Source organism: Delphinapterus leucas, chromosome 10 (assembly GCF_059928025.1).
Source record: "Delphinapterus leucas isolate spDelLeu-1000000601 "Yukka" chromosome 10, BTC_Dleu_Yukka2, whole genome shotgun sequence".
NCBI classification, from domain to species: Eukaryota; Metazoa; Chordata; class Mammalia; order Artiodactyla; family Monodontidae; genus Delphinapterus; species Delphinapterus leucas.
This window is the reverse complement of record NC_143138.1, coordinates 32,594,304-32,607,165: the sequence shown is the minus strand read 5'-3', so window position 1 is coordinate 32,607,165 and position 12,862 is coordinate 32,594,304. Positions and strand designations below refer to the sequence as shown.

Here is a 12,862-nt window from a genome sequence, read left to right as displayed (position 1 = left end):
GACTGTCAAGCATAAAAATATCCATGTGTTACATCAGGATAAAATTCTGTGGGGGAAGTGAAATGGAAATATAATTTCAAGGAGTAAAAGGAATGATGTAAAATGTCTGATTGTTAAAGAGCTTGTCTTGTACTTTTTAAATGGATGATGGTGGCTGTCACAGCATAATGATTTTTTTTTCAACATCTTTATTGGAGTATAATTGCTCTACAATGGTGCGTTAGCTTCTGCCATATAACAAAGTGAATCAGCCGTACATATACACATATCCCCATATCCCCTCCCTCTTACGTCCGCCTCCCACCCTCCCTATCGCACCCTTCTAGGTGGTCACAAAGCATCATTCTGCTCATTTTTTGTATATTTTGGAGATTAATCCTTTGTCGCTTTGTTTACGAAGAAGTCTCTTAATTGATGGAATATCGTTGGAAGACTTTTATCAGTTTTTATTTCAGAATGGCTTATTTTTACCGTCATTTAAAAAATCATTTTATTATGAGAAATTTTATTTAATTAATTTCTTTTTGGCTGCATTGGGTCTTCGTTGCTGCACATGGACTTTCTCTAGTTGCGGCGAGAGGGGGCTACTCTTCGTGGTGGTACGTGGGCTTCTCATTCTGGTGGCTTCTCTTGTTGTGGAGCACGGGCTCTAGGCACGAGGGCCTCAGTAGTTGTGGCTCGCGGGCTCTAGAGTGCAAGCTCAGCAGTTGTGGTACACGGGCTCAGTTGTTCCGCGGCATGTGGGATCTTCCCAGACCAGGGCTTGAACCCGTGACCCCTGCCTTGGCAGGTGGATTCTTTTTTTTTTTTTTTTTTTTTGTGGTACGTGGGCCTCTCACTGCCGCTGCCCCTCCCGTTGTGGAGCACAGGCTCCAGACGCGCAGGCCCAGCGGCCATGGCCCATGGGCCCAGCCGCTTCGCGGCATGTGGGATCCTCCCGGACCGGGGCACGAACCCGCGTCCCCTGCATTGGCAGGCGGACCCTCAACCACTGCGCCACCAGGGAAGCCTGGCAGGTGGATTCTTAACCACTGCACCACCAGGGAAGCCCTATGAGAAACTTTAGACATACACAAAAGTAGACAGAATAGATAAACTTCAGTATACCAACGTATATCAATTCATGGCCGATTTTGCTTCATTTGTACCCCACCCGCTTTCCCTAGCCCTCAAATTTAAGGTAAGGACTCTCTTTTTAAAAGCAAGGACACTACAATTATCAAACTTACAGAAATTAGTAACAGTTCCTAATATTATCAGATATACAGTCAATATTCATATTTCCCAAATTATCTCGAGCTTTTAAAATTAGGGTTTTTTTTTTTTTTTTTGGCCTGTTGAGGATCCAACCAAAGCCCACGCATTACATTTGATGAATTCTATCTCCTGTCGCCCTTAATGTATAGGTTCCTGCCTCTGTTTTCTTCCCCCTGCAATTGTTTGTAGAATAAACTGGGTAGTTGTCCACTGGCTGAATTTTGCTGGTTGTGTCTACACGGTGTCCTCTAGGCACCGTATTCTGTCTGCTTTCCCGAAGACCAATATTTAGACGTAGGAGCTTATTCAGATTCAGAGTTGATTTCTTGGGCAAGGGCACTTCATAGGTAGTATCGTGTACTTCCTCCTGGAGGCTGTCTCTCTCTGTGATGTTAAAGTGGATCAGTGGATTTCATTGTTGTCTGTCCAATTTATACCTTATATATAATTTCCCTATTAGCCGTTTGCTAGACGCTCATTCATTCTCATTGCCATTAGGGTTAGGAACTAGTGACATTCTGCTTTTGTCATTCCCTCTCCATGTGTTAGCCAGAATGCTTCCTCTATAAAGAGAAACTTCCTCTCATCAGCTTTTTGGTTACCCTGAAGTACCGTTTATACAGGAAAGACTTGATTCTCTTCTCTTCCCCCTTATTTTTAACCAGTTTTCAAAATAATGTGTTGGTTCTCTAGCTTCCTCCAAAGATGACTGGTGAGGTCTTTTAAAAAATATATATCATTTTGAACTCATGGCTTTTAAAACATTTCATGTGTTTCAGTTCATCGCAGGTGTTATTTTTTTTTGATCTTCACATTGTCCCATCTTTGGCCAGAGAGCACCTCTCAGGCTGGCTCCTTTTGATACCCTCTCCCTTTGACAGCATCCTTGTTTTCTAGTCTGAGCAAACAGCCCAGGCTCACAGGAGAAGGAAGAGACCCAGCCCAGCGGGTCTTTAAAACTGTCAGCTCCCTGGGAGCAAAACCCAGCTCTCCTCTCTGGTGTTTCTGCTGTGGAGCTCGCCTGGCACAGGGCTAGGCTCAGGGTGGGCTCCCAGGTCCCTGTGGCAGACACAGAGGAGGCTGAGCCCTGGATGCTGGACGAGGCACCTCTGTGTCTGTGAATGCTGAGCCCTGCTCCCCACAGAGACTAGCGAAGTTTGGTAAATGGTGCACCCTCACCTCAAGGCTGACCCCTTGTTTCTCCTACTCTGTCTCCACATTTTCCCTCAACACTTTCCCAGGTCAGAACCATCCAGTCCTGGACATGGGACCACATCGGCGACTGCAGTGGACATGGCTGGGCCGGGCTGAGCTGCAGTTTGGGGACCAGACCCTCCATGTGTCCACCGTGCAGATGTGGCTGCTGCTGAATTTCAATCAGATGGAGGTGCCTCAGCTCCTTGGCCTCTCGCTATCTTCTTCTCTTCTTTGTCTGTCACTGTTCTTCTCAAGTGTCTCCCTCCTTCCTTCTGTCCTCCCTCTTATTTTCCTTTCCCTTGACTGTCTTCTCCTGACTAGCCCTGTTTCTCCTGACCAGGAGGTGTCAGTAGAGGCTTTGCTGAAGAATTCTGACCTCAGCCCCAAGCTGCTGCTCCAGGCACTCCTGCCCCTCACCGCTGACAGCGGCCCTTTGACCCTGCAGGAGGGTCAGGACTTCCCATGTGGGGGTAGGTCTGAGGGGGGCTGGGCTGAGCCTCTGCTCTGAGGGGGCGGGGCTCTCCGGGTGGGGGTGGTGTAGGGAATGAGAATGGGGTCCCCTCTGCCCCCACTTCTCTGTCCCTTCCCCTCCTCGGGCACTGACTGGGAGCGGGTTCCAGGTGTGCTGCAGCTCCGTGAGCCTGGGCTCTGGCCCCACGGGGAGGCCCTGTGGCTGCTACCTCCCCAGACGTACCTGAATGTAGAGAAGGATGAGGGCCAAACCCTGGAGCAGAAGAGGAACCTCTTGAGCTGTCTTCTTGTCCGTATTCTCAAAGCCCACGGAGAGAAGGGTCTCCACATCGACCAGCTGGTTTGTCTGGTAGGCAGAGGAGACCATGATGGTGGTGGGAGAGGGAGGGAGTCGTGCTTGGGGGTGGGGTTGGAGGCAGGGGTCATCACAGGGAAGGTGAACTGTCTCAGCCCGAGACCTGGTAGGGTGACATTTCCATTTGGGTTTTCTATTCCCGACAGGCAGTTAGACAGAAGGTAGAGACAAGACATGAGTGCTGACCATGTGCCAGGCTGTATTCTAAGAGTTTACGTGATTAAGTCATTTAATCCACACAAAAATACTATGAGATAGGTGGTGGTGGAGTTATTATTATTATTACTATTATTATTATTATTCTCATTTGACAGATAAGAAAAATGAGGCATGAATTAGGAACTGATCCATAGTCACACAGCTAGTAAGGGCAGAGCTGGGCATTGAACCCAGGCAAGCTGGCTTCTCTGGGTAAAAGCGTCCCGCCTGTTTCCTCTCCTCCCGTCCAGGTGCTGGAGGCCTGGCAGAAGGGTCCAAATCCCCCTGGAAGCCTGGGCCGTGCTGTTGCCGGGGGCGTGGCCTGTACCAGCACCGATGTCCTCTCTTGCATCCTGCACCTCCTGGGCCAGGGCTACGTGGAACGACGGGATGACCGCCCCCAGATCCTGATGTATGCCAGCCCAGAGCCCATGGGGCCCTGCCGAGGTCAGGCAGAGGTCCCCTTATGTGGCAGCCAGACCTCCGAGACCTCCAAGCCTAGGTAGCCACCCCTAGCTCTGTCCCCTTACTGCCACGCAGGACGGACGGCACTGCAGTGACATGGGAGGGGTCGTAGTGCCAAAGTCAGGCTCCCAGTGGAAAAATATTTCATTTCTTTCTTTGTCTAACCCCATTTTCCCTGTCATCTCCCCCATATTGCTAGTCTTCATTCCCCCTCCCAGCACTGTCATCCCCTTCTTTGCCTCCTTCCCAAGCAGGGGCCTTGCTCTCCTCAGCCTCCTAAAGCCAGCCCTTAGGCAAGGGACCCAGACATGTAAACTCCTTTCTGGGTGTCTTTCATTCTAAGCAAAATTGAAATATTACGCAGATATGTATTGAATCCTAACCATGCACATTGCTCAGTGAAATATACAAATTCTAGCTTTCAGGAAGTCTGTTCTACAGAGGAATTTGCCGTAGGATTCCCCTAAGTAGCTGGCACCCCTAAAGCTTCTTACATCAACTCCAGTTCACCAGGAGTTGTTACGGCTCATTTTTATGCCTGCTGTTCACACTGTGTGGAAAGCAAGTTCTCTAGAGTAATCTTTCTCCAACTTTCACACGCACACACGTTCAAATTCAGTTGAGCTCCCAGTGACACTTAGGCTGCTGGTCCACAGACCGCACTTGGAGGCATAAAGCTGTAGATTGTTTCTCACCAGACACCCTGGTAGTATTTTGGGCGGGACCTGCAGTAGGGTTGTCCCATCCACTGCAGGTCAATTAGCATCGTGACCCCTGCCCACTAGATTCCTGTAGTGCCCCCAGTCATTGCAACTGCCAGCCCCCCCTCTTACAAATGCTCCTGTGGAGGCTGTGCTCTGACGGTTGGATGGTTATCCTCAGGCTGGTTAAGCAAGTGTGGATGGAGATGTGCAAGCGGGGACTGGGGGACCAGGGTGGGGTTCAGCTAGCAGGTTGGATAAGCAGGGCAGCGAGACTGACCGCTGACTCTTCTGCCCCTCAAGCCCGGAAGTTGTGGCTGCCCTAGCATCCCTACAGCTGCCTGCGGGCCGCACCATGAGCCCCCAGGAGGTGGAAGGGTTGATGGAGCACACAGTGAGGCAGGTGCAGGAGACGCTGAACCTAGAGCCAGACGTGGCTCAGCACCTTCTGGCTCATTCCCATTGGGGCGCCGAACAGCTGCTGCAGCGCTACAGCGATAACCCCGAGCCACTGCTGCTGGCCGCCGGGCTGTGCGTCCCCCAGGCCCAGGCTGCCCCTGCACGCCCGGACCACTGCCCTGTGTGTGTCAGCCCCCTGGAGCCCGATGACGACTTGCCCTCTCTGTGCTGCATGCACTACTGCTGTAAGGTAAGGCCCTGCCAGCTGCTCTCCTGCCCCGGCTCTCGCCCGACAACACAACTCCTTGGGAACTTCTGGGCTTCAGCCCCAGCACTGCCATTTCCCATCCTGGGCAATGTTGAACGAGTCTCTTAGTCTCCCTTAAACTGGTTTTGTCATCGTAAGTGGTGCCTTGACACCCTGCAGGTTGTTAGGATCTGGCGGTACGTGTCAGTGGTTCTCTCTTTGCTGCATATTGTAATCACTGGGAGCTTTGAAAAATCCCGATGCTCAAACTATGCCCCAGACCAATTAGAATCTCTGAAGGTGAAACCCAGGCATCTGGAGTTTTAAGAGCTCCTCAGGTGATTCCAGTGTTCAGCCAAATTTGAGAACTATAGGTAGATAGGTAGGTTGGTAGGTAGGTAGATAGATAGATATACACACACATATACAGAATCAAGGTACTTTCTAAATGAAAAGTGTTATGAAATTGGTGATGACTGTAGTTTATGGTTTCCTTATCACCATTCAAGGCTCTTTATCCCAGAACATCATCACTTATTTTTACCATACATACTCTCATTTAATATAAAAATAAGAAGGAATGGTTTAAACCAAAAAATAGCACAAAAGCAGAGGGAAGCATGAGAAGTCAGGCTGCTGGAAAGCTGAGGCAGAGAAGGCTGTAGATGGAGAGGGAGTAGTCCTCAGAGGGGGAGGGGCTGAGGCAGGAAGCCGGGTACTGAGTGCCTCATCTTCCCTGCCTCACAGCTTGTGGGACCGGTGTCCAAACCCACCTGCTTAGCAGGATGAGCTCCCTTGTTGCCCTGAATTCTAGTCGCCTCTCTCAGCAGCGCTGCCCCAGTGGTGGGTGACCGGGGCTGTGTGCGTTTGCATGCATGTGTACTTGTACTTTTTTCTCCTTCCCTTTTGCTCGGCTTCAGGTTACTCTTCTCACATAGTTGCCTCTGCTCCCTTTTTCCAGGTTCTTAATTATTTCCTTTACACTTTCACTTTTTCATTCAACTAATACTTGTCATGGACTTACTACGTGCACAGCTCTGGGTGCTGCGTGAGGGAGTGGGGAAACCCCAACTGGCAAGGATCCGAGAGCTAATACTAACCACAGCTAATATTTATGGGGGACTCACTCCGGGCCATTGTGCTGTTTTACACACATCATCTTGCTTAATTCCTAAAATAGTTCTGTGAGGTAGGTGAGCAAACTGGTGGGACAGTGGAAGGAGAGGCGATTTGGGAGGTGGACAGGGTCCCAGATGGTTGGGTTGGTGGACAGTGGCCTTTAATTTATGGGAAGCCCTGGTGGGTTTTAAGCAGGGAGATGATATGATCTGATTTCCATTTTTGAAAAGATCACTTTTTGTGGAGAAAAGACTTGGATGGAACAAGAGTGGAAGCAGGGACACTGGTTTGGAGACTGTTGTACAAAGAGGCAAGAGTTGGTGGCAGCTGGGCCTAGGGACAGTGAAGAGGGGAGTGGACGGATTGGGACACATTTGGAGATAGAGCTGACAGGTTTTGGTGGCTTAGGACAAGGGAATCAAGGCAGTTCCTGGGTTTTTTACCTGAGCATCTGGGAGGAGGGGATGTGTCATCTTTTACTGAGTTGGAGAAGAGGTTTGGGCTGAAGGGCAGATTTTTGAGGGGAAATTCCATCTGTTTTGGCCAAGTGAAGTCTGAGCTGCTTTTGCTTTGTTGGACACCTGTGTGGGACTGGGAAGCAGACAGTGGATCTTTGAATTTGGAATTAAGTGGAGAGGCCTGGCTGGCAACACCCAGGGAGAGAAGAGCAGGCCCAAGCTGTACCCCGAGCCTGTAGAGGTGAAGAGACGGGGAGCCGGAAAATGGGACTAAGGAAAAGCAGGCTGATGGCAGAGGTCCCAGCCAAAGGGGAGCCAGTGGCAAGGCAGGAGCGATCAGACAGGAAATCCTGGGGTCTGGAGCAGTCGGAGGTGGCTTCCCAGGGTGAGGCTTGAGTGGCAGAGGGCGGGAGGGGGAGTCCAGTCCACCTCTTGTGGGAGTGGAGTGGGCTCTGAACTGAGATGCTGGCCTTCGTCCTACAGGGCAGGGCTCCCACCCCATGGTGGTGAGGGGCCCTCATGGCCTGTGTGCTTGCAAGCGTGGGGGTCTGAATTTGGAGAAATTTCCCCTGTATGATCTCAAAAATGCAAGAATTTTGCATTCAACTTCCCAGTTTATCTGGGCTTGTTTCACTATAGAAGGGGTTGGTTTTGTTTAGTACTTTGAGTGAAAATAGTCCAGTGAAGTGTTTCTTATTTATCCTGGAGCTTTGAAACCACCTGGGGGACTCTCCAGGGGTTGGATGCGTCATTTGGGGAAGCTTGGCCATTGGCAGTGTGAGGGAAAGGGTCGTTAATGGAGTGTTTTGGAGGCTAGGGTGCTCATGGTGTCAAGAGCGATGGGGGAAGGAAGCGCACTCATGGGACCGGCTCCCGCGGCAGTTGAGGGGTGAGGGGATGATGGCCTGGGTTGGCGGGGCAGTGACGTGGAAGCAAGAAAAGGATTCAGGAGTTGTGACAGTTCCAGCACTGGGGACTGGGGGAGCAGTGGGGTGGCTGAGGGGGTGCAGCTGGCAAGGCTGCTTTGTGGAGAAGGCTGAGTCTGGGGAAGCGGGAGCATCGAGACAGGCACTGAGGTGAGCAGTGGAGCCGGGAGGCGAGGCTGCCGCTGCGGCGCAGTGACCCTGGCCAGCCCCTCAGGCCTCCTTTCTCTCTGACCTTCTTGCTGTCTCCAAATCTTTCTTAGAACTTGAATCTTCTCCTTTTTCTTGATTCTCTTTTCCCATTCCCTTCACATCCATCCCAACAATAATTATAATTACATTACCATGGCCTGCACATCCTCAAAGTGAACTGTAATTTGGGCCAATCTCAGGAAGACTCATGGAGGCCGGAAAGCTTAGGGTCAGTTTCGGGGTTGACGTAGAAGCAGGCTTGTCTCTGGCCTCGTGCGCCGTCGGGGAGGGGTGCTAGGTGAGTCACACTTGTGCTGCTCCCGCGTTGCCCCTGAGCGGCTGCTCCTGTGTCCCTCCCAGTCTTGCTGGAAGGAGTACCTGACAACTCGAATTGAGCAGAACCTTGTGCTGAACTGCACCTGCCCCATTGCCGACTGCCCCGCCCAGCCCACGGGGGCCTTCATCCGCACCATCATCTCCTCGCCAGAGGTCATCTCCAAGGTACCGCCTCCTCGGAGAGGCTCCAGTGCACAGCCCCAGGGAGTGGGCTGACATGCAGCGTGCGGGGGGCCCGGAGGTGTGGCATCCGGAGAGCCAGGCCCTCACCTCGTGGCACCTGCGTCCCCACAGTACGAGAAGGCCCTCCTGCGTGGCTACGTGGAGAGCTGTGCCAACCTGACCTGGTGCACCAACCCCCAGGGCTGCGACCGCGTCCTGTGCCGCCAGGGCCTGGGCTGTGGGACCAGCTGCTCCAAGTGTGGCTGGGCCTCCTGCTTCAACTGTAGCTTCCCTGAGGTGGGTGCCCACCCTGGCTCTGCCCTGGAGCCGGGATCCGCACCTCTCCCTGCCACCCACAAGGACTCTTCCCTGTCCTCCCCACACTGCCGTCCTCCAGACCTGACCTCCCCCTCCCTCCCCGCAGTAAGGGCTGGGCTGCGTTCTCACTGCCCCTCCTGCTCTAGGCACACTACCCGGCCAGCTGTGGCCACATGTCTCAGTGGGTGGACGATGGTGGCTACTACGATGGCATGAGCGTGGAGGCCCAGAGCAAGCATCTGGCCAAGCTCATCTCCAAGCGCTGTCCCAGCTGTCAGGCTCCCATCGAGAAGAACGAGGGGTGTCTGCAGTAAGAAGGGGGTACTGTGGGCACCGGCAGGGTCGGGGGGCATGGGAGAGGGTGGGAGGCCTGGCAGAAGGAAGGGGCAGGGGGCCTACCCGAAAGCTCAGCAAACAAGGGCAGTTACTCAGCCACCTTCGCTGCACCCTCCAGAGTGATCCCTGGATCTGAGTATTCCTTCCCCCACTTTGAAGCCCACGCTGTATAGGGGAATTCAGAAGCCAGGGTGTGGTCAGTAAGGATTGGTAAGGTTAAGGAGACTAAGAGGGCATGAGAGGGACCAGGGCATCTTCAGTGGTGAGTCCAGGCCCTGGGCATTCCTGGTGTGGCCCTGGCCAGAGGCAGGAGCCCTCTGACCAGCTAGCTTCCTCCACAGCATGACTTGTGCCAAATGCAACCATGGATTCTGCTGGCGCTGCCTCAAGTCCTGGAAGCCAAATCACAAAGACTATTACAACTGCTCTGCCATGGTAAGGGGCCGGCGCTGGAAGGAGGGGCAGAGGCCCAAGGGCAGTGAGGATGAGATGCTGCTGCAGGGCCTGGGCACAGACATCTCTGTGTCCCAAGCAGCCGAACAGCTGTTGGGGCGAAGGCTCAGTGGGGAGAAGACAGAGGCCACCTGGGCCCCCGGGTGCTGAGAGTTCTATCTTGGGAGGTCTGTGCATGAAGACCTTCAGCTCCGGAGTCAGACACCTCACACCGAGGTGGCTACAGAGAGGCCGGGGCAGGCTGGGCGCTCCCAGGAAGCACCAGCCCAGAGCAGAGCAAGGACTCTGAGTCAGAGCCTGGCTCCACTGTGCACTCAGTTAACCTGTCCAGGCCTCAGCGCCCTTATCTGTAAAAGGGGATGATAGTCTGACCTACCTCACAGTTATGAGAATTGAGTGAGAAAACCTGGGCCTCCATGAATGGTAGTTGGTCTGATTATTAACCTCATCCTGTCCTGCCAAGCACCCGACAGCCCTCTCGACCTGTCTTTACCAGGTAAGCAAAGCAGCTCGCCAGGAGAAGCGGTTCCAGGACTATAATGAGAGGTGTACTTTCCATCACCAGGCCCGGGTGAGCAGCGGGGCAGACGGCTGGGTCGGTGAGGAGGTCAGAGGGCTGGGCCAAACGGCCGGGCAGAGGCTAGAGGTCCCAACGGGACGAGTGCTTTCCTGACTGGGTGGGGCTGCGCGTGCTGGCACTGACTGCCTTCCCTGTGCAGGACTTTGCTGTGAACTTGCAGAACCGCGTGTAGGTCCCAACGGGACGAGTGCTTTCCTGACTGGGTGGGGCTGCGCGTGCTGGCACTGACTGCCTTCCCTGTGCAGGACTTTGCTGTGAACTTGCAGAACCGCGTGTCTGCCATCCACGAGGTGCCCCCGCCCAGATCCTTCACCTTCCTCAGCGACGCCTGCCGGGGTCTCGAGCAGGCTCGAAAGGTGTGGGGCGGGGCGGGGCGGGGTGGGGGGGGGCGATGTGCCCAGGGGTCTGGTGGGCTGGGAGAGGGAGGGAGGGAGGGAGGGAGGAAGAAGCTGGCGGGAGGCGGCCTCAGCGGGATTGGCAGCCTGGGCTCCGCAGGTGCTGGCCTACGCCTGCGTGTACAGCTTCTACAACCAGGACACGGAGCACATGGACGTGGTGGAGCAGCAGACCGAGGCCCTGGAGCTGCACACCAACGCCCTGCAGATCCTCCTGGGTGAGCCCCCTGCCCACTCAGTGCTCTCTCCTGCCCCCTCTCCCCCAGCACCCACCCCCGACACACAAACGGGTGGGTGAGCAGAGCCAGCTGCCCACCTTTATTCTGTCCCCTTCCTGTCCTTCATAGCCTTATCACCGTTACAAAGTTCCAGTCCTCAGGTACACAGTACACAGCCCTTCACCCGACCTTTGCTTTGGTTACGACCTGTCCCCACCTCTAGGCGCTAGGCCCCAGTAGATGTGGGTGGCACATAGTGGGCGTCCAGTATGCATCTGTGGAAGGACGGGAAGAAGGGAGGGAGCCCCCGTGCCCTGCCCCCTCTGCAGAAGAGACCCTGCTGCGCTGCAGAGACCTGGGCTCCTCGCTGCGCCTCCTGCGGGCGGAGCACCTCAGCACGGGCCTGGAGCTGCTGCGGCGGATCCAGGAGCGGCTGCTGGCCATCCTGCAGCACTCCACCCAGGTAGCCGCCCACCCGGCCCGGCCGCCCTGGGGGATCCTGAAGGAAAGGCGTCAAGGGCAAATGGGCCTGGCGTGCATCCCAGCTCCCAGGCCTGCCCCTTAGCCACCTGGCGTTTCCTGGAAAATGGAGTTGGTTATCCCAGATCAAGGGTATTTGGCCAGTTGCTTGCTCCCCAGAATCACTTGGGGAGCTTCTTCAGAAGATTCTTCGCAGATGGGGATTTAGAATCCTGGGACTTGGGGCAAGGGACTGGCATCCACTAGAATAGGGGATCTGAGGTTCTTCCTGCTCTAACGCTCTGCTGTCGAGTCTAAACTAGGAATCCCACCCTCAGGGAGCTTGCGGACTGGTAGTAACTTGGGCAGAAAAGGCATGAACATACATGGGAAGTGGGGGTGGTGCCTCACCGCAGTATCCTGGGTCCCTGGAGACCACCTCTGAGTCACATTACACAGAGGCAGTGGCTTGTGGAGGGCGGTGCTGAGCGGGGGGCATTCCTGGCAGGGGCCGGGCCCCCCTCGGCCCTCAGAGGACCCTGGGTGAAGCGAGCCTGGGCACAGAGGCCCTGTGTCCTCTACTCTCCTGCTCCCCGCATCCTCCCGTTTCCTTTCCAGGATTTCCGGGTTGGTCTCCAGAGCCCATCATCAGAGGCCCGGGAGGCGAAAGGATCCAACGTGCCCGGCAGTCAGTGAGTGGAGGGGGCAGAGCCACGGAGGGGGCGTGGGAGGCACTAGGCTTCCTCTGGGGCTGAGCGTGGCGCTCTCCCAGGCCCCAGGGCTCCTCGGGGCTGCAGGTGGAGGAGGAGGAGGAGGATGACGACGACGAGGACGATGTGCCTGAGTGGCAGCAGGATGAATTTGAAGAGGAGCTGGACAATGACAGCTTCTCCTATGACGAGGAGTCTGAGAACCTGGACCGAGAGACTTTCTTCTTTGGCGACGAGGAGGAAGACGACGAGGGCTACGATTGAGGGGTAGGATGCAGGGAGCGCTGGAGCCGCCAGAGTCCTGGGGCCACAGGCTCAGGAGTGCACCCTTCCCCCTGTCGTGAGGGTAGGCGGTTACCAGTGTCTGTGGCACCGTCTTCTGTTCACTGAATAAACTTCTTTTTTTCATATACTTCTCTGGAAGCAGACCAGACAGCTTCCTCAATGGGCCACTTCAACTTCCCCCTCCATCGCACACACCCAGCCCTCCTCCTCCTTTACTGTTTTCTTTAGGCGTCCAGACTTGCATCCTCAGAGAAAGCCCACGGCGGACCTGTGTGACTTACACCGATAAAGGGAAATAAAGGTCCACGTGATAACAGGGCCAGGTACAGGCTGGCCCACTTGCCCCAGACCCAGCCCTGCATCAGAGACAGAGAGGAATGGCCACTCCCACGATCGATCAGCTTCCTCCACACTCCTGAGTGTTCCTGGGGGGAGCTTGAGGGTGTTAGGAAGTATCCTCGTCTTGGGGGCCTGTGGATCTTTAAAGGGTCTCTACATCTTGAAGTGAAGTGGGGTGTTAAGAGGGTATTATGGGGAACCTGCCCCCACCCCACTCTCACACAGACGGAAAGTTAGAATTGTAAATGTGCCATGAATCTGGTACTGGGGCTAAGGGGTAGGAATGGTA

At 54.5% G+C, this 12,862-nt stretch overlaps 1 protein-coding gene across 2 annotated transcripts in view; it reads left to right on the top strand.

Annotated features, from left to right (window-relative positions):
* CUL9 (cullin 9) overlaps positions 1-12,359 on the top strand; it is a 38,255-nt gene extending 25,896 nt beyond the window's left edge. The window contains exons 26-41 of one of the 2 annotated variants that reach the window (XM_089918698.1): positions 2,499-2,644; positions 2,795-2,924; positions 3,075-3,274; positions 3,730-3,980; positions 4,948-5,293; positions 8,343-8,483; positions 8,613-8,777; positions 8,945-9,108; positions 9,476-9,569; positions 10,084-10,158; positions 10,413-10,523; positions 10,663-10,780; positions 10,910-10,941; positions 11,110-11,243; positions 11,858-11,931; positions 12,012-12,359. In XM_089918698.1, the coding sequence (XP_089774824.1) occupies positions 2,499-2,644; positions 2,795-2,924; positions 3,075-3,274; positions 3,730-3,980; positions 4,948-5,293; positions 8,343-8,483; positions 8,613-8,777; positions 8,945-9,108; positions 9,476-9,569; positions 10,084-10,158; positions 10,413-10,523; positions 10,663-10,780; positions 10,910-10,941; positions 11,110-11,243; positions 11,858-11,931; positions 12,012-12,220 (2,390 nt within the window). In that variant the 3' untranslated portion in view covers positions 12,221-12,359. The remainder of the gene's footprint in view (positions 1-2,498; positions 2,645-2,794; positions 2,925-3,074; positions 3,275-3,729; positions 3,981-4,947; positions 5,294-8,342; positions 8,484-8,612; positions 8,778-8,944; positions 9,109-9,475; positions 9,570-10,083; positions 10,159-10,412; positions 10,524-10,662; positions 10,781-10,909; positions 10,942-11,109; positions 11,244-11,857; positions 11,932-12,011) is intronic. The other variant, XM_089918699.1, reaches the window with a different exon arrangement.
* Positions 12,360-12,862: the final 503 nt, after the last annotated feature.